The 21,342-nt window shown below is 37.8% G+C and overlaps 2 protein-coding genes across 2 annotated transcripts in view; one reads left to right on the forward strand and one right to left on the reverse strand.

The window, feature by feature from the left end:
• The window catches only part of LOC145786696 (protein disulfide-isomerase A6-like), a 14,642-nt gene extending 4,670 nt beyond the window's left edge, over positions 1 to 9,972 (reverse strand). The window contains exons 1-9 of the mRNA XM_082598412.1: positions 9,876 to 9,972; positions 9,295 to 9,491; positions 6,399 to 6,525; positions 4,807 to 4,895; positions 3,611 to 3,744; positions 2,163 to 2,277; positions 1,725 to 1,865; positions 1,060 to 1,296; positions 342 to 533 (exon numbers count right to left, since the gene is read on the reverse strand). Coding sequence (XP_082454538.1) covers positions 342 to 533; positions 1,060 to 1,296; positions 1,725 to 1,865; positions 2,163 to 2,277; positions 3,611 to 3,744; positions 4,807 to 4,895; positions 6,399 to 6,525; positions 9,295 to 9,491; positions 9,876 to 9,891 — 1,248 coding nt within the window. The 5' untranslated portion in view covers positions 9,892 to 9,972. The remainder of the gene's footprint in view (positions 1 to 341; positions 534 to 1,059; positions 1,297 to 1,724; positions 1,866 to 2,162; positions 2,278 to 3,610; positions 3,745 to 4,806; positions 4,896 to 6,398; positions 6,526 to 9,294; positions 9,492 to 9,875) is intronic.
• Positions 9,973 to 14,106: 4,134 nt separating this feature from the next.
• On the forward strand, positions 14,107 to 20,812 carry LOC145786284 (uncharacterized). The gene is made up of 4 exons (XM_082597925.1): positions 14,107 to 14,161; positions 14,567 to 14,714; positions 16,427 to 16,641; positions 20,679 to 20,812. The coding sequence occupies exons 1-4, from the start codon at positions 14,107 to 14,109 to the stop codon at positions 20,681 to 20,683; spliced, it is 423 nt and encodes a 140-aa protein (XP_082454051.1). The 3' UTR covers positions 20,684 to 20,812.
• Positions 20,813 to 21,342: the final 530 nt, after the last annotated feature.

Genomic DNA, 21,342 nt, shown 5'->3' on the forward strand with positions numbered 1-21,342 from the left:
ATGGCAATATTAAAAAACGGTAGCGTTTATTTGTCTATCAAAAATGTGGATTTTTCACATAAAGCGTTCCAAGACGCATACAAATGAACTAAATAACTTTGATGTTTTGACGAAAATCAAACAAGTGTTATCGCTTTTTGTACGCGATCGGATGTAACGTGCCTTCGTACACACCGTGTGATAACCACTCGGTAACGCTGTGGCGCAGATACACATTCCAGCATCATGGAGGTGTGAAGATAACCACTGCACGGACAAAAATAAACCACCCTCACTAGTGGAGAATAAATCAAAATTAGATGATAACAAAAGTTTAACCCTTTGATAACATTGTTGTTCACCTCCAAAGCATCTTCACCATTCCAGGCTTCAGTGGTGACGACTGTGGCATTCACATTCGAATTAAGAGGATACGTATCCAACTTGCCATGACCGTACGTGAGCACACTAAGGAATGGCCTTAAGCCATTATCACTGAACGAGCCTCGGTGTAGGGCGTACAATCCCTTGCGTTGGTTGATTGCAACCAATGCCTGAACAAGTTGTTTAATCAAAATTAATGCAGCTTGTTTAAGTTTAATCCGTGAAATTGACGCAATTATAAGCTGCACAAAATATGTAGATCACTTTAAAATTTTCATTCAACACCTTCATATTGACGTGTTAAATACTTTGTATAGTGGTAAGGGAGCAGCTTTATCATGTGGATTTTGAAAGTTACAAAATATCAATTTTTTTAAATCAAGGCAATCTGCACATAGCAACACGATGTGGTTGCTTATTTTATTGAACATATATGCAATATAGAACCTATGGTGTATTATGTAGCGGCTAATAAATGCTATCTGATAAAGTATGTGTTCATTTGTAGTTTGTAGCCTCTTACTATATAGTAGGCTATACTAATATTATTCCGCTGCAGGGAAAGAGTCAGCCATCGACACTTGTGGGGACAAAGCCGAGTTTGGATGATGATATAATCACATATACGAAAAATTGAAACATGCGAATATGCATAAAAATAAATTAGCAAACATCTTACAACGGCCATTAACTTACTGGATATCCAAACCCTCCAATTTGTACTTTCTTCTCCAGTTCAGGTTGCGCCATCGCTGAAGACCAAGCCCAGCCCCATTTTTGTTGCTTAAAGTGTTCCCCCAGATCACTGAGAAGGGCCAAATACTGATCCCTCCCCACTTTCTTGCTGTCGGCAATGTCAGGTAGGAAGGCGATGACGCAAGGACGAGATTGACATTTTTCCTCAAATACGTCAGAGCTCACAAGTTCATCGACCTGCAAGTGAGAAGAATAAAGACATATTAAAGAAGTAGGCCAATGTATCGTAAGAAGATATGGAAATAGTGGGAGTGATGGAAGAAGATGCTATTGACAGAGTGATGTGGGCTGTGGAGGACTGCAATCTGCACCGGCGACCCCACTTGAAGTGAGAATAAAGCCAGAAGGCCTGTGTATCGAAATTTTTCTACAGCAAAGAAAACATTGCATTGACTCAATAAAGATTGAGAATGCGTATTCTCAATCTTTATTGGTTCAGAATGCGTATTCTCAATCTATTCTATAGCCTACTCTCTCAGGATGCGTATTTTCCAGCTGAAGGACTTCTGCAGTATTAGTTTCATTAGAGATAGATTCGTATTCTTGAGAAGTGAGCAGACCTCATTAACTAAAACCCCTTCATGCTCTCTACCTCCACAACTTACCGTCGGTGGCTCGATAACTTCATCAGAATACTCCATTGCTGCGTCAACAATACAACTCTTGTCTCTCCCACCTCGGTAGTCGATGGGCTTCTCACTCTTGTGACCTTTCGGGAAGATTTTAATGGCTGGGTAGCCTCGAATCTGTTCAATCAAATTCCCAATAAGAATATATACATTGACTGAGGACGGCTGATTTTAGGGTTTGACTAACGCGGCAATAAAAAAGTGTCTCTTTTTAAGTGAAATACGTTCTCGTGACTAATCAACATCAAAGAACTATTTATAACATTGATAGGGAAAAACCGTACAAAGTTGGCCTTGCTATTAAGATTACTTTAACTTGACAAAAGTGACCTTGGTGTTATTGCGAATATTAAGGCGTAAGTACTTATAAGCATTAAGGAAAGTGAAGGCAATAGCACTGACATCCACACTTACTTTGTACAATTTTGGTGTTTCCTTGTACAACGTGGCATCCAACACGCCCAACTTCACGGAGTCTCCAGTTCCTTCTTTAACTTCAGTGGCAGCAGCGACCCATTTTGAAGCAAAGCTATAAACGCAATGTCCATTATCTATTAGGTGTGGTATACAAATGTAACTGCCAGAAAGCAAAGCCACCGTTTTTTACATTGATTCAACGTCTGCAGACGTAACAAAGCGGTCGCTTTGCTGTCTAGGATAGTGACTGGTAAGCTACCAATCGTTTTTGGCAACTCCAATAACAAGCGGAGACGATACATCCGCTATAAATGTTCAATATCAATTAGTAATAAAAGAGGCATCCCAAAGCAGGCCAGCAAACGCCAGTTGCGCTTGTTTTTAAGTGGAGCGTAGTCAAGCATAAGCCACCAGTGTTGAGAAATTATAATTTCACTTTTTATCTCTCGCCAACAACAAGCAAGTAGAATGTGCAAGATACTGACACACCAATGAACGGGAAAAAATGACAAAAGTTAAAACATAGCAACCTATATCTCTGAATAGTCAATTTGGTTGACTGCGTGTGCAGGTGATGAAGGCATCTGCAAGACGCTCAAAAGGACGTGGGTTTGACACCGCTTCAAAGCATGCGGCTTCTTCTTCTATCGAGTCTTCTAAAGTTCGTTGATACACCACAGATTGACACATTCTTCCGCAACGGAGTTATACACTGACAGGTCCTACTGCACCGGGTGGCAAGCCGAGGGCAAACAAGAAGGTGGTCCGGTGTTTGGGGCTGGTTTGCCACAGATACATGCTACTGGGCCCATGTCGTAGCCCCACTCCACCATTACAGACTTAGTGCGTCCAACACCGGTTCGGAGTCGATTTAATGTTTTCCACTTTGCCCAGGGAGCGTTTGCTCCCGGGGGGAGGGACTCTGATGGTGGGACCTTCATTTCAGTGTATGATGGGTCATTTTCGAATTGTTGTTTCCATTGCTTAAGTCTTGTTTCTTCTTTTGTTGAGGTTAGTGGCTGAACGTGTTGGGAAGCTTTTTCTTGATTTCAACCGGGTTTGTGCAGCAGTTTTTCCATAATTATAGAGGATGTTTTTGTTTTATTAGACTTTCAGCTTGACTGTTAACTTCTCTTCTTATGTGTGGTGGTGCAATACCAGCAAGCAGATAAAGTTTGTTGGTATTTGTGGGCTTCAGACACCCAGTAATAAGACAACAAGAGTGATAGAGTACCGAGTTAAGCTTCGATGAGTGCGGCTGTATTGTGGCAAGACACTTAAGTGTGATGATAATTGACTGTACAGTTTTTGTTGCTTTGTTTCGTTTTCATCTGTTGTGTGGTATTTGTAATTGTCTTGTACTGTATGACGCAAAATAAAATGAATGTTTTTATAAGGCTACATAGATAACAGCAAAAATCACACAAACAGCAAAAATCACTTACTTTATGCAGTGTCCACACCATGGGGCGTAAAACTGAACAAACCATGTTTCATTGCTCTTGAGTACAAGATTCTTGAAGTTGGAGTCGGTCAAAATCACAATATCATCAGATGTATCATAACCATCAATCCCATCCTGTAGTAATAGATGGGAAGGATAATGGTAAAGCAATAAATATAACAGCACTTGCAAGAAATAGCGGCAGTTCTGCATCTACAAGGAGTTGAAAAGTTTGCTTCGTAATTAATTCCATGATTTGCATGAGAAATTTCAAAAACGTAATCACAGACTCACTAACAAACATAGATCATACACTATGTTATACAGAAATCTAACATGCTGTTGTCCAGGAAAAACTTAACAAAACAATCTGAGTCTTCAACCGACATCACTTTTAGGTCTACTCTACACTCAACATCTTACACGGAATCATAAGAGATAACAATAAACTTCATACAATTTCTTTTCTCGTTTTCGAAACACACAAACTTGTTTGAACTTTGCATTGGTTGGGCGAACACAAACTAAAAAACATTCACACTTTCAGCACTTGGTATCTTATTGACACCCCTTCGTATGATTTCAGTTTTTTGAGATGCAGTTGGCTCATTTGCAATCAGCATATCTAATATTCTTCTTTAACGTCTTCGGTTTCTCAATGAAACTGTTTATGTGATTTGTTGACAACATTGTCAGGCGGTTGAAACTATCAAAGGCATGCATCTGTGTCTTGCTAACAGATTTAATGACAAGATAAACTAACAGCAACCAGCTCAGACTTTCACTGCTTCTAGCTGTCTGCAGTGTACCATCTATGTTGACAATAGATATAATGATGGCTATTAATATTATTATCCCTATTATGATTGTCTATGAGAAACGAGTTCAAAAGATTCTCTTCGCCTGCTGATAAATGATTTGCTTCATTTTAAACCATCGAGCTTTGGTATGGAGCTTTGCTGTGGGCTATCACAAACATAAGTTGTGCTGCTTAGTTTTATATTTTAATATTTGTCTATTATTAATATTATAAAACCAACCATATCATGGCCATGATGCCACTTCCAACAATAATACTGAAATCTGATGCTTCAGGCATTATAAAGAAGGCAAACACCACAAGCCCCAAAACAACTAAAAACTACACCAAATTCTTCTAATATCAAAATTGCCCCAACTCAAAAGTTTATTGCTTACACTCTCTTTTCTTCTACTTTGCCTTTCTCTTACCATCTCTTCCAATGATTTTAATGCTTGGTCAATGATCACATTAGCATCTCTGCCACCTTTGGTTATTAGAACATTTACAGATTTGTTCGTAATCATGTAGAATTAAGAATATTAGAAAGAAAAGTAGAATAAAAATGAAAATATACATCAATATTGAACACTAACAACTATTCTTGAAAGTGGTATTTTTTAATTATATACCCATTCACACTGGTATCAGCACAAGAAAAAAAGATAGCACTGTAATTGAAATCAATATTATACACTACTGTGACAAGTGTATTATGTAGACAAGCAGCTGTGTAGACATCAGACAATGGACTACACAACACGCATCAGCAATTGCCACAACTACATATGCCTTAACAGACCCAAAATGTCACCTTTTTAATCTTCAATATCTACAAATAATTAGTGATGCACCGGAGACAAGATTTTGGCTAGAGGCAAGATGTTCCGGCCAGAGAATATCAACTCTGACTGGAAGCTCCAAACCGAAGGTTAATATCTACCTGATATTATCAATGTTTCAACCACTTAGCGGTTGTTGGCAGTAGCATTGACAGGGCGGTCCAGACTCTCTAGAGTCTAAAGGGTATTTTTGGACCCAGGATGATTTTAAGAGCTGTAACCATTCCAAGGAACCCGGGAACTTAAAGAAACCACCTCATATTTGTTGAAATGGTGCGTTTTTCTTAGTCTGAACTTAGGGCCTGAGAGTCTCATTGATACTGGCCCAAGTTATCCTCTCAACGGCCCTGGTTGTTGGTACACCACTCTTATTAAGCAGTGAAGCAATAATCAGGCACTCTTAAAAAATCGCTTTGTGGTCGTCGTCGTCTGAGCTTCTGGGGCCGAGGGTCTATCCTTTTACCACCCCAGATTCACGATGTTCCCGGACTACACTGGAAGGCTGCTAGAGAGCAGCCAGTCTTTAGTTTCATCATCCATGACGCGCAGACCTTCCACTCCGTTAGGTGGTTTGAAGATGGTACGGTCATTGATGATGTGGTCTGCGGTCTGTTCCTCGGCACCACATTCACAGGAGGAGGAAGAAGCTATTCCCCATTGGTGCATGGTTGAGCGGAAAAGCCCGACGCCCGTACGGAGACGGTTGACTCAGCTTTGTGGTAATGCTTACAGTCCTTTAAAGGGGTTCATTTAAGAGTAAACATTTGGGCAAAATTTCAAATTTGGCTGTGTTTTCTATCCATCTGATGTAGTATTGTTTTTAAGATATTGAAGATTTTTATTGACTTCCTTGAGCCTATTTTCAATCTCACATACAATGTAAATTTAAGACCAATATTACAGTCAACACATATGTGTAATTGTGTATTCTTGAATTACTACAATAAAGATACCACACTAATACATAAAATTACATTTATCCAAGGTCATGAACTTGGCCATGTAGCCATACGCACAGTTGGCACACACACCTCCGGGCCGGAGCCACTATCACCTCCGGCCTGGAGCCGAAGTTGAAAAAAGTGTCCAGAACCGGAGGTTGTTCCATCACTATAAATAATGAAGGTATAGTGAGTGGCAAAACTTACCAGTAAAGTCTTTAGGATTTTGTTTGTTAAAACCAAAAATTTTAATTGCAGGGAATCCGCCAAGGTTATATTGATTCCTAACAGATTTATGTTTGTCCATATCAATGGCGCCAACTTTGATTATGCCCTGAAAAAATTATTGCCTGTTAATTAACATGCCTTATTATTATTAAAATGCAGTGATAGATAATGGCAACACCGACTGCAATAAAATATAAGATTGAATTCAATCACTACAGACGAAATCGGTTAATAGTATACTGCTTAAACGTATCAACCGTTTATTTGAATCAAAACCTGAAATCCCAAACCAAATCCAATCTAATGTTAAGTAAAAACATCGGTTAAGCGTATATCGCTTAAAAGAATAAGTCGGATAAAAGCATCAGGATTTGCTTCTAGTTTGCCTACTTCATTCATTTAATCGTATAATTGTACCCGTTAGCGAAAAGAGAATGTCTCTTTTTTGCTTCGCATAATTGTCTGCAATGTTCAAAGGCGAAATGAAGCAAAGGTGAGACAGACGCAAGCGATCAAAACAAAGACAAGTGTCTGTAATCCCAGGCCATAATCTTATGTGCTAGACATCGCACTACAAAGAACCAATTTTCGCACAGCTGGGCTTTATTAAAACAGAAGAGCACACAAAAGGAATAATCACACTTCCCAATAAAGAAGTTTAAATGCTTTTGATGTCATCGGTCGGCGACTGGCCTTGCAAGGAAAGGACACGGACAAATTATTTCGGCTTGAGAGGGAAGTGTTGAAAAGAATGTCTAAAAGTTTAAATCAGAAAACTGTGGAGAATTTTTTTTTAAATTGCTGAAAAAAAGTAGCCTATTGTTGTGAAATGCAGTGCGTAATTTCATTTGTTGCAGTATTGTTCAGTTGAAGAACATTGCAAATTAATTATTTTACCAGACATGGCAAAACACTTAAAAAAAAAACCTTTGCGATTTCAAAACAAACAATGAGTGTGAGCTGTGTTTTTCCACCATACCTTATTTTCGTAGGCCCTTTTCCATACTCAAAACTACACAGCTGGTACAGAGCTAAAAATAGCCCTCTTGAATAAAAAATGTCAACGTCAAAGTTCGCGTTGTGACGTCACAGAGATCGGTGATATGAAAGATTGCCGATTTGCAGTCCGATTGCTGCAGTTTGCAGAAAAATGCTTTGATGGTTCTCCCAGTTAGCAAAGCTGATCTTTTTTACATTGTTTCAACGTCTGCAGACAATAAATCAATGTAAAAAAGACCAGTTTTGCTGGCTGGGACATACAGTGTAGTGGTATGTTAACACAGAACTAGGAAATTCTTTAAAGTTTAAGCAGAATTGTAAACAGTTGTAGGAAGTTGGTAATGTGCGTTGCAGCCTAGTCAGCACAGACATCTTCTCAACATTACGCCCATTCACAATAAACCTTTTTTTAGTAAATTGGTTAAACGAATCAATCGTATAATCGTATCAAAATGTCTGGCAAATAGGTGATTCGATTAACCGATTTCGTCTGTATTCTCTAACTGAATGCAATGTCTAAAAACTAAGAGCTGAAAATCGCCAATTATAGATTTTTTATTAATGCTATTCACAGCCTATCATGGCTATAAAAGTAACTACTATTATTGAAAAAATATCAACAAAGTACAGTAGAATTCGCCTATAACGGCACCTCTAGGGGATTTGCAAAAACTGACGTTATAGCCGAATTAACGTTATAGACGAACTACCGCAAACTATTCCAAAACTGTCTTTTGATTAAACAAAGAGATGTATAATCCAGTCAGGTTTACTGTGTACCACCAAACTGACAATTAAGTCACGCAGAAAATACAGTAAACAAAGAAACTGTATAAAAAAAATAACCTACAGCGAAAGGTACAGTAAATTTGCGCAATACAGCTCGTTACACTGTTGCTTTGAGTTGTTTAAAGGTCAGCTGTAGAGCTGCTTTTTACACGTGATAGTTTTTCACGCGGGGAAAAAAGTTAATTCAGTTAATTAAAGTCCCTGCTGCGAACGACGTAGCAAAATAAAGGGAAGATTTTGCAAGCAGCAGCGCTAACTGGATTAAAAGACCGACCGTTTGTGGTGATGGCTTAAAGTGACGTTATAAACGAACAAAAGACGTCTGGGGACCAATAAAAGGTGCTGTTACATGCGAATTGACGTTATAAGCGATGCTGTTGTAGCCGAACTACAATGTACGTAAAAGATAGGAATTCTGCCGGGACCGAGCGAAATGTGACGTAATAGGCGAATTGACGTTATAAACGAAGCCGTTATAGGCGATTTCTACTGTAGTAATTTTAAAACAACATCACATTAAAATTGTCTTGATAGCTCAGGTGGTTAACACCTGACATGCAATACTAGTTCAATTCTCAGAGTGTGCACTTAAGCAACGCATTACAAGGACTACTCTCCATTCAACGGCAAGTTGTGGATGAAATAATTCACTCACAACACCTCAACAACCCGTAGAAACTTCACTCAGTCAATCTCGGTGACAAGGCCTGCATTAGTGGTTCAAACCCTTTAATAGGCTAGTATGTGAAACTTCCAGGATTAAGCTTTCAAATAAGCTTTCTCAGTTAGAGGATGAAGATTCAATCAATCTATTACAGACTTTTTACAATAAATTTAAAATGGCATTATTGCTATCAAAAAGCAAAGGTTATGGTATTTGTTTTTAGATCAGCATTGCATCAATTTTGACAATCATGATTTACACTTATAAGTTTAAAACTACAGTACAATGAAACATTAAATAATCAAGAAAGCATACCATACAGTAAACACAATTTGTAAATTTATATTTGAATAAAAATTGCTAGCCATCAGAAAAGGATGAGCTCGAGACAAAACGTAACCAAAGAGATCTAACTAAACTAACTTTTAGGTCTGACGCTACTCTCTTCCATTCTGGTGTTAGTTGCTGGCAATGTTCACACCATGGCACATAAAATTTAACCAACCATATTTTGTTACTCTTCAGAACAGATTTGTCAAAGTTTGAGCTCGTTAACTCAGCAACATCGTCAGTTGAAGAATACAAACCACTGGTGAATGATGTACCCAGTAGCAATAACCCTGAAATTAATTTTATTAGTTAAAATTTCTTGTTAGCCTAAAACTAGTTAGTTGTTCATTTTTTTATTACACTTTTATTACCGTACTGGTTATTAGAGCTAGCAATTAAATATGTGACAAGCACAAATTAAAGCACTTGATGTAATAAAAAACAGTATGCTACATGTGAGCAAGACACTTTTAAAAACAAGTAGGCTAACATGTAGCTTTTTAGCTCAATTCTAATATTGTAATACATTAAGAAATGATTTAAGAAATTTTATAAAATAACTTACTAGCCAATCATCATTTTTATAATAGACTCATGGTAACACTTTATTAAAATTAGCTGATATCATAAACTGTTTATTTTCTGGAAAGATTTTGTCTCACATAGCGACTTACCTATAGTAATCCACATTTTTACTTAAATACAGGACTTATTAAAAGAACAAACAAACATACATATAGGTTATTCACACAAAACAACCCCTTTTAAACATCCTGAAATATAAGCTGTCAATAAAATACACTACCAAACTATAAAATCACTGAGTAAAAATAAATTAATTCAATCAAATTCATATATCAAAAGATGTAGATATGGTAGTCTACCATACTTCAGTGCAAAGTAACAAATAAATATTTCAATATTATTGATAAGCATCACTCTTAGCAATTCTGACAGGTAAATAAGATTAGCATAGGATTTATGATTCCATTAGCTCTGTGTCAATAAGAATGGTTGTAGATTTTGAAGGGCATGTGACTACAAAAAGGTTATTAACCACTGCTCTAAGCTGTAGTGTTCTCAAGTTGATTAGTTTACTTCCAACATTATGATGTAACCATTGTGTATTTTGGATGATAAAAAAGCACTGCAGCCATTGTTATCATAATACCTTGGTGTTTCAATCTACAGTTTAAGGTTGCTTGTTATTAATTCAACTACGGTAACTAAGTTTGATTTAGCTTTCTAACCATGTACCGTAGCCTACTGTAGGCTAAAATTTTAAGGCATTTCGATTTTGCCACATCAACTATCTGTCTTTTCAAGATTCCAATGCAAAACTATCAGAAAAACTAGCCTAAACTAATGCTAATCAAGTTTCTGACACTATAACCTACAAACCAGTGACCCAGTTCAGTACGAATATATTTTATTTTATCTGACTGACTGAGAGACTATATTTTATTTTATCTGGCTGTTCATTCGTCGTGTCTTCTTGTGATTGGTTATTGATTTGCGCAAGCAGTAGTTTATTTGTGATTGCAAGAATACAGAACACCGATATGCCTTTAAAAAATAATTCGCCAATGACATGGCATACACCACGTGAAACAGATAAAAATTAAATGTTTATTTTTAAAAAGTCGTTTGTGAAAACGGGGATTTCCCTATGTTAAAAATTTATCAAAAAATTTGCAATTTGTACCACTGAAATCAACAAAAACTACATCGTCATAAAATATGACAAGAAGCTTCAAATTATCCTGCAATGGACACTTTTATATACTACAATTAAGCGTTTTTCATGAGAAGATAACTTCGCTCAGTTCAGCTCAGTTTGTTTTTATTCTGACGATCAACAATCGTCATTTTCTTACCATCAAAAACCGTCATTTCGTAGGGTGGCAATTGACTAGTAGACCGTAGCCTATGGTCGTCTCGTTGTCTCCCTGTCGGTATGGGAACTTGTGTAACTTTTGCATTGTGTATATTGCTTGCATATTTCAAACATGTATCTATGTTCCTGTTACTGACAAATAAAACATTGATTGATTGATTGATTGATTGATTGATTGATTGATTGATTGATTGATTGATTGATTGATTGATTGATTGATTGACCATCAACAACGAAAAAAAAAACAATATATGCCAAACATATCAGAGGTCTAGAATTTTTTAAGAACTCCTTGTTATTTCTTTTTTATCTCAAATTTTTCTAAAATTGTTGCAAGCACGATTTAACCTGTGTTTTAACGTTCGCGTTTTGTCACTTCACTCTTTTTCTAGACCAGTGGTTCTCAATCTTTTCTGAGTCATGGCCCCCCAGACTGTGGCTCTAAAAGACCGTGGCCCCTTGAGTGAAATAAAAATGTATTTGTTTAAGGAATAACAAACCAAACGAAATCAATGAAAACAGTTAACAAGTGATTAAATGATTTAATGCTTTCTTTTTCGTAATAGACTACGCCAATAAATCAAGCGTATCCTTGATTGTTACGTTACAACGTACAATCACAAAAGATGATGCAACATGCAGTGAGATAGAATATACGATGAAAAACATGCTTTTAGCTAGCTTTGCGATACTAACACCTACATGAGTGCTTTTGATGTCACAATTCTACGTTTCTGTCAATTAATACATGTTATAATTCATTAATGAAGCCTTTTATCGTGGCCCCCCTAAGAACGCTCTGTGCTGGCCTCTTGGGGGGCCGAGGGCCACGGTTGAGAATTAACCCATGTTCTAGACCTTTTTGCTATTGGTTTGGTTTTGAATCTTTATCCTCGGACTCACAAAGCCTTGATTGATAGGTTATCCTTGGTAGTTTCGCATACTTGTAGAGCAGTGGTTCCCAACCTGGGGTCCACGGACCCCTTGGGGGTCTGTGAAAAAGCATTTGGGGGTCCGTGATTACCTTGATAAATTTTTGGGAAAAAACGAAAAGCGATCTTTTTACTTTCATTTCTCTTTTTAAATGCAAATGTGTCAAGCTCAAGCCCGCGAGAATAAACTTTACCGGTATGCATTAAAATAAATCTATGCTGCTGCCTACAGTGTGTAGGGGAAATGTTGGACCTATGAGCCACTTTTTGATTTTTTTGCGATATTTTCTTTATTTTTGAAGCGTCAACGCTCTAAACTTGCAGGAACATTCCTTGATCATTGAGGTCTACAATGACTAAGTTTGAAGTGTAGCTGAATTCTGACTAGGAAACTGTTGCGTCGTAAATAAACCTTTCCGAAGTGGTTCATAGGTCAAACAGCGTGTGGTCCTATGAACCACCATGACAAGACCTGCGAGCCACCCTGCTGACCTATGAACCACTATACAAGAAACAAGCAGAAACCACATATAAGAAAACATTTAAACACAGCACGAAATGAAGGTACAGTATTTGAAAAAAGAAAAAATACAGAACACAGCAAAACCTTTTAGCGTAAAACCAGATGAATAAGTTCATTAATCTTGTTTTTTTCGTTCGGTTCCAAGCTTGTCCGGTTCCAAAGCTTAGCCTAGCTTCTTTTACATATTTTGACAAAGTTGTTCTGTCCACATTGTTTTGTTTGGCTGCAGTGCGAACAGATAAATTGTTGTGCAAGACATGCTGCACGGCCATTTGCATTTCAACATCAGTGAAAGACCCTCTTGTCTTAACAACTTTATTTGACATATTTTTTGATTTGAGTATAGTCTACAACGTAAATTCTACAAATGAATAGATTAGGCCTATGTTATGCCTTAATTTGACAGCCCAGCATGTTGTTTTTACTTTAATTCATCACCTTTTATTCATTGTAATCATATACTAATCATATTGCCAAAATGGATGTAGCATATAAACCAAATATATGCTGCACCTATCTGCTATGAACCATGGCTCACAGGTCATTGTTCAAAGTGGCTCATAGGTCAGTTAACCTAAAGCAAGCACATTTTTGGATCTGAACAAAAAACTTGAGACAGTGACCTGCTTTATGCTAGCTAAAATATAACTTGCTTTAAATGGTACCTTCTGCAAATTTAATTGAATTATACTTAATCCATCAAGATAAAACATTTACTTGCCACAAAATTTACTTATAGTAGTATAAAATACTATGTAATGCCTAAAACGGACTGGTCTTTCACCACGGTTATGAAAGTTTCTGAGAAACGTTCTTTGTCTCGAAGTCACGTGACAGTGAGGAATGTGGGCGCTAAAGACTTCTAAAAAAAAATTAGCGGGGGGTGGCTCATAGGATAACTATGGTCATAGGTCCAACATTTTCCCTACATTGACCTTGTCTTTGCCCATTGAAAACATTCTTTCAACTGCAGCACTGGAAGATATTGGCGTGTTGTAGCGAAAAAAATACATTAAAAAGTATGCGTTGAAGCTATGCGCTAAAAAACCGCGAGAACTTTACGCGTAGCCTCAAGCGCAAACTATCCAAAAAAATGTGGCCGCAAGCGTTAGCGCAAACAAAAAGTCTACGCCACAAGTATGCGGCGTAGAATTTGCGGCGTATACGTACATCTCTGATATTTAGGCTATATCTGGACGATTGAGAAGTTGACAATTGCTCCTGTAAAGTCATTTTCATTGAAAACAAGGTTGTTTGAAAATTGAATGAGGCTTGTTTGCAAGGTTGTTTTGCAGAATACTCTACTTGCAGTTTTGTAAAATTGATCAGAATACTCTGACTTTTCAGCTATAGCTGATGTAGAGTGATGGTAAATAAATATTAATATCACACCACAAAGAATCCCATATGCTTTTTCCCACGCATGTCTCAGGACGTTCGTAGGCCTACAGTTAAGGTTATAAATGGTGAGCTTTAACAAAGGCATTAATTTACAGTAGTATAAGTTGTCTTGCAGTTGATGCTATATAGTCACCAATAAACTACAAAACAGAATGTTGACTAAAACATTACTCTGCATGTTTTTTATTTTGAATGTTTTGAATACAGGTGAGAGGTAGCCTACGAGGCCGTAGGCCCTACGGTATAGTTATTTATTTTAAAAATAGTAATATGCGAAACTGCCAGGATTAAGCTCTGCAAAAAGCTTTCCCAGTCCGAGGATAAACATTCAATCAATCAAAAAAAGTTACTCCAGGCAGGGCCGTTAAGAGGATAGTTTAGGCGAGTGCCAACGAGATCCTCTGGCTGAAAATTCAGACACTTTTAAAAATAAAACGCAGGTGGTTTCCTCAAACTTTCGAGCATCTTGGAAAGTTACAGGTTCCTGAAATCATGTCGGAATCGTGTCCAAAAGTAGGCCTAGGCTACTTTCTGAACTTTCACGTAAACGTTACTGGTTCCAGTGACTAAACACAAAAATTTTATGTTCCATGTTGCTACGTTTCTTTTCAGCTCGAGCAACATTTTCAATCGCGGCTAATCCAACAAGCACATTGTTACCAGTAGGATATCCTGGTCTCACAGTGACTGCCACCATTGAGAAGCAGGGCCAGAATACTTGCACGTGGGGGCTCACAGAAAAGACTGGTTCCACATGGAGGTCAGTGATTTTACAAGCTACCTAAGTTTAACTTGTATTTTTGCAGAGCTGTTTAAAAAACATAAGTGAGTAATTGAAATTATGGGAATCTATAACCTCTGGCTGAGAAAACTTCTTTGATAGCTTAGTCTTGGCGGTTTCGCATAGCCTAGGCCTACTTGTAGAGACTTTGAACCACTGAAACAAGCCCGATCACCGAGATTGACGCGGTTTATCAGTGAATTATAGTAGGCTACTATAGATGCGCTGAATGGAGAGCAGTCCTTAAAATTGTTGCTCAAGCGCACACTCCGAGAGTCGAACTAGCGCGACTTAAACTTGCGCTTTTGTTTTGTCCACAAAGTTGGGTAGGCCTACTTAATAAAATGAGCTATCAGGGTGGATAACGCTTCGTACCACTCTGGACATTTATGTCATTTCGTTTGTTCAGTTTGCCTTTGGTAATATTCGTTTCTCTGTAATCAACATCCAAAATTATACGATTTTTGCTTTGATCATGTTCTACTACGTTGGCCTACCTAAATTTTTAATTTCTTATCATCTTGGATAGCTGCACTGTTATTCATTTATTTGTCTCAATTAGCCAAGTATAATTACCATTGATCTGCATAGGAGTGGCTGCTTGACTTGAAAACCTTGAATGGTCACTTCGCAGCCTCACGTTGCTGTGATGTTATTACTATTTTCTTTTCTTTTTAAATTGTGATCTTTTCAACAGTTTTACTAACCTACATTGTGTTTTAATTTATCGCACATCTTTTTCGCAGCAGCCAATAAACACTTATCTATCTATCATTAAGTTGCCACTCAGTAGCTGAAGTACGGTGTAGAATATAATAACCAAAAGCCTACAGAAGGCCTACCTTGGCTTAAATCAATTAAAACAAAAAATTCAAACCTCTTCTTTATTTTGTTACTGTATTTCAAGAAAAAAAGTTTTTCTTGAAACAGGGATATCTATAGCTACGGTATTGGAAACTCTGTGGAACTGAAAACCATTTTATACACCAGTAGGGTCATTTTTCTTTGTGCGCTGCTGTGATAAATAATCACATAAATTGACCTCAAAGGGTAGCAAGTAGTAGGCTAAACGAACAACCAAAAGTGTAATCATTAATTCACCTGTAAATTGTAAGGTCTATGCTTGCCTGGTTTGTGTATTTGTTTGTATTCCATTAGTGAGTTATGTTGTATTTTGTTTGCTGCTTAAAAAATTTTCAGAATGACTATTGGTTTTAGTTCTGATGACGTCGTAAACGGGTTGGTTTCGCACTGGATCAATCAGTGAACAAGTTGATGATACAACAGCATATTTCACTGATTGCTGAACACTCCTCATTTACTTCTGATCCGATTTGCAGTACGCACAATGCTAAAGAACAACAGTAGGCTGTTTCTGGACTCGTTGCATTCATTCATTTTTTGGATTCATCGTTTTTTTTCTAGCAGCGTAAATGTACTTTTATACATCAATTAAGTTTATGTGAGTGTACATTTTGTATTATTATTGCAAAATCTAACTTTGTATATCTTTTAGTCGGTATTTTATTTTGTTAATCTTTCTGTAGTCCTAGTAATGTGATGACCCTACTGATGTATAGCACTGGATAGAGTTTCCAATCCCGTAGTTATAGATATCCCTGTCTTGAAATAACTTAAACTTTGAATAAACTTAGGCTTAGCTTTGAATGTTCAACAACTCTGTCCCATAGGTATACCACTGATTTTTATTACCGACAAACTGGTTGCAAAGATTCAACAAACAGCAATCCTGATGTGACAGCTACTTGTAACGAGCAAGTTATTGACGGGAAAGAACACATCGTATCTGTCATGTCGTTCACAGAGACCTTGACAGCTAGTCAACTGACAGCTTCAGTGACCTGTAATGGAAAAATTATTCTCAAAATACCCGCAATAACAGTAGGTAAGTTTCTGACCAGCGTCGTTTGCTTCTCAAACCCATTTTCTTTGCCAAGTCATAGAACCAATGCAGCTCAGACTTTGTTGCTCAAAGATGTTTCAATTTTGGATATCGGTGTGCAGGGGCGCCGGAAGCGGGGGGGCAGGGGGGGCGAAAGCCCCCCCTGCCCTCAATTTTTCTGCAGATGGAGGGGCAGGGGGGGCAATGGTGCCCTTTTAAAGTCATGTAAGCTACTGCACATTTTGCAATATAACAATTTCTGCTATTCGCTTTTAGCCTAATTATAATTTTTCATTTTTGCTTCAAAATAATATTTACGGCACAAAATTTTTCCACACAGTACAGGCCGTAAAACTCGTTTTTTTTTCGGCAGCTATCGTGGCCTACCGGGAGCTCCTTCTCGGGGGCCAAATCTGCGTGATTTGAGGCCAAAATACAAAATAAAAATAACGATAGCACAGTAAGTAAATAGAATTAAACTTGCAACAATGCTAAAATGATCACTTAGCGTTGTTGAAGTCTGGGCCTGGGCGACGTCCTACAATAGAATCGTTGCACCACGCAATAACTGCTTTATCGGAATTGTAATCCAGTACTATTCAAACGACACTCGCACGAGCGTCTCTAATGTGGCTGATTTTAAAGAAGTTTGCCACTCCCCTAAAATTCTTTTTAGCAATGAAAAACAACGTTCGACATGACTGTGTTGATGATGACGGCAAGGTAATAAAATAGGTATTTCAATGATGTGAAGGACATTACTAAAAGAAGCATAATTTTTGCAAAATATGATCAAAAAATGTTTTCCCCTCGGATGTCAACTAACTTAGTTCTCCTTTTTAACAACGGTTCAATGTCCGACAACATCGAATCGACATAAAAACGACAATATTGCCAGCCGATGTAAATTAGCACTTCGGATTAAGACTTTGTTAAAATAAACGTCAGGAATTACAAACAAGACTTACAGCGCTGGCGATCGCAGATGAATATATTCCATCAATAACAAATATTCCCGCAGAATGCAGCAGTGGCGATTAGGCTATGAGGCGCTGACCTAATTTTGCGTCACTCTTTGATAGCCTACTACATGTTTTCGACCGTTAATCCACGATCATTCTATTGCGAAATTACATAATTGGCTAGAAGAGACCGGCGGCCAAACTTGCCCGATTGAGGAGGTAGCACCAGCGGTCATCCAAGCACTACTTAGCGGCCATGGCCGCAGGTTGTGATAAGGCTTGACAGTAGGTTATATCATTATAACATAGCATGGTGCCCTTCTTTCAGTGACGATCGGTGAGGGAAAGCAAGGAAAGCAGTGCTTACCTGAGCGAAAACTATGCAAAATATAATGACTGAATTCTAGGTTTAACTTCTTATTATTTTTATCAAGTCTATTTTAACTTGAAAATTACTGTGTTCGTGACTAGAATTACTCGTAACGCTTGTGAATAGTCTAAGTCCTCATCAAACCGCATTTCTTGCCTATAAATGCCAATTAACGCAAACGCTTTTGTCAGAAACCATCACTGAAGCTCCAGGGAAATCAACTTTCAAAGTTGCTTACCCTACATTGAAAAACGCCTTCGTTTTATCCAATCCTCAATCGTTTTGCAAAACGACACCAGCTGCTTAGCCAATCAGATGTGTTATCTGGTGTTGTGGTTAAAGTTGCTTTCCCAGTGACGTCATGCGTATCTCATAGTGGCTGCTTTTGGTTTCAGGCGAAAAGAATACAGCCTCTACGCATGAGTGATTTTCGGGCTTGTAACTATAGGCTACTGAGTACGCTGAAAATAAAGCTGGTTCTCTTACCAAAAAAAACATAGATTCTACAATAAGACATGCAATTCCAAAGGGTACATTAACCAACCAGTACTGAAACAGCACAAGTGTTTTTTAAATTCTTTGGGTCAATAGACTGACATCACAAGTTCAGAGCAAACATACTTGTGTTCTTCAAGAATGGACTAGCTTAATTTATAGGCTAATTATTTGCTCTTTACTAGTGCACCAGTCCAATGCATGTCGTAAATGCTTACAGATGACATTGACAATAAGTTTTTGTGCTCAGTCTAAAAAAGCAGCCAACATTCTAAACTAGTCCCAGTTTGATTGATTGATTGAATCTTTATCCTCGGACTGGGAAAGTCCGAAGATTTTGTTTTGGAAATGCTCTCAGAGCGCACCAAATTGGAAGTGTTTTTCAAAAATTTCTGGGGGAGGCCCCCCAGACCCCCCGCTGGAAGTGTTGCCTTCGGCAACACGCCTTCGGGCTTCGCCCGACGGTTACGCCCCTCGTGCCTACTACCTTGCTGCAACATATTTCCAAGTTGCTTTCCCAATGGTTTAAGCCACCGAACGTCACTGCCTTCTTTGTATACCGGATTATCATTATCGCTATATTTTATCTTAAAAATTGAAAAGAAATTGGCCTTTTAGTAAACAAAAGTGCCCTTTTTTTGTAATCTTGCCCCCCCCCAGTCACAAATCGTTCCGGCGCCCCTGTCGGTGTGTTTGTAGCTTAATCCGATTGGGAGAATTTTATGTCGAAATCAGGAACTAAAAACTCTACACCAACCACCTCCAACAGTTATTTTATTTTTCCCTAAAATGTGCTTTCTAGCTTCGTTACTGTTGCAATATTCTTCATTTATTTAAATCTTCTTATTTAGCGGGGCTATAGGGTTGCAGCCTGCAGTGTCTCGTCTGCTTCTTATCCTAAGCTTCTGGTGACTCATAAGGTAGACCATCTCTGGGTAGACTATTACAAGTGATTTGCAGAGAACAAAAAGAAGGCTACCACAGCATTTGCCTGGATGGTCGATGTAACTAATTACATTGGGTGATGATGATGAATATCATCATGTGCCGTCTCCGAGCGGAATTGCCGAAGGTTGGCTGTCAATTGCTTCCACAAGTCACGTTTTTCTGCTACTCCTTTTGCTTCTCCGATGCTTTTCAAGTCGGTCCACTTGGTCACAGCGGTGAACCATAATATTTTTGTGGGAAAGTTGTAACATAAAATTCCCGGATCCGTTCGTCTGTATACAATGACACCGCAAAAGAATACTCTTCTAGAAACGTCTGTTCAAGAATTGTATTTCCGCAAAAAATAGCCAACAGGCTGTCGAAAATTAGTGCAACGCGTATGCACTACACAGTAGAAAACTTGTCACCACAATACAGAATTACTTGGATAAAAGACGAAAATTTCGTCTAGTTGGTAAGCACCCAGCAAACAGTTAAATATTCGACCAACCTTTCAAAACGACAATTCTAAATGACGAAACTGACTTGAGATATTTCAACTGCACGTAACCAGCTTCTGTGACGTAACAGTGATAAACATTGTGAAGCAATTTTCAACAGGTGTTCAAGAGATTGTGCAATGTTATGCTACAGGTGCAATGTTTTACAAGTCTTACGAAGTATATTGCAATCTCGGCTCATTTTTTAGGAATTTCCATGACGTAAGACGCCAGCTAGGTTAAGTAGACCATAACGGTTTTATGTGACGTTTGAGTTGGTGAACGATTGTCCGAAACACCACTGCTTTACATCACCTCCTTCTTCTTCTACACCTCTTTCCTTCCACCATACCTTCAATAACCAATGGATGTAGCTGTCCTGCTGATCCTCTTAACATATGTCCGGCGAATTTTACATTTTGGTTTTGCTAAATTGTTTGCTCATCTATCTTGCACTCCAATACTTTTTTCTAGCTGCTTCGTTTGTAATATTTTTTTTATATGATAATTTTAATATTCTTCTGTAGCACCAGAATTGAACAGCATTCATGTTTTTGTAAATTTCTTTGTTGTAGGTCCAACTTTCACTTCCCTATGACAAAACTGGTTTGATACAACAAGATAATAGTCTCAGTTTTAATCCCTAATATATCTTTTTAGATGCTGATATAACTTTTTTAATAACACAGTTTGTATTTACTTTATATGATAGGCTGGAGTAGTCTCCCCTATAAATAAAAAGACATTCTCAATTTTCAAATTCTATTTTTGATCATTTATTTAAAGGGTAACTTCCACGCACGTTCTGTCGAATGAGAATACAACGATTGGTTATTGACGAATTTTGACAGATGAAACAACCCAAGAACTACGTCATGACGGTTTTAATTGAATACCAAATAAATTGTGGATCAAATAATGAAAACTTTGGATGTTTATTATCATTTTTAGCATCAGTTGCAACGTTCATTTGATGAAAGCGAAAGTAAATGAAGAAACATGCAAGATGATTTAATGTTTCACTGACGTTTCGGGCACCATGACACTGCGCAACTCAGATTCGCTCTAGGCTACGTAGACGGTAGGCTACTTGTATATCTTCATTGTCATCAACTCATCATCATGTTTTACCATAACTAACAGCACAGATTAGCAGGTCAAAGGAAGGCAACTGAAAATGTGTAGATAGCAGTGTTGTACGCGTCAATGAAATAAATTGACGGCATCAGCGTTAGCGCTATTTTAGCCAGGGTCTCACAAAACAGAAGTATTTTGCCGTAGAAACACAAGCATTTTAAAATGTTTGTATGACAATCAGTGATGATCGGTGAGGGAAAGCAAGGAAAGCAGTGCTTACGTTAGCAAAAACTATGCAAAATATAATGACTGAATTCTAGGTTTAACTTCTTATTATTTTTATCACGTCTATTTTAACTTGAAAATTACTGTA

The sequence above is a fragment of the Aplidium turbinatum genome, chromosome 17 (genome assembly GCF_918807975.1).
Source record: "Aplidium turbinatum chromosome 17, kaAplTurb1.1, whole genome shotgun sequence".
NCBI classification, from domain to species: Eukaryota; Metazoa; Chordata; class Ascidiacea; order Aplousobranchia; family Polyclinidae; genus Aplidium; species Aplidium turbinatum.

Coding starts and splice junctions, on each gene's coding strand:
- LOC145786284 (XM_082597925.1), top strand. CDS start 14,107: ATGTTGACTAAAACATTACTCTGCATGTTTTTTATTTTGAATGTTTTG. Junction 14,162..14,566: donor TTTGAATGTTTTGAATACAG/GTGAGAGGTAGC, acceptor GTTTCTTTTCAG/CTCGAGCAACATTTTCAATC. Junction 14,715..16,426: donor AAGACTGGTTCCACATGGAG/GTCAGTGATTTT, acceptor TCTGTCCCATAG/GTATACCACTGATTTTTATT.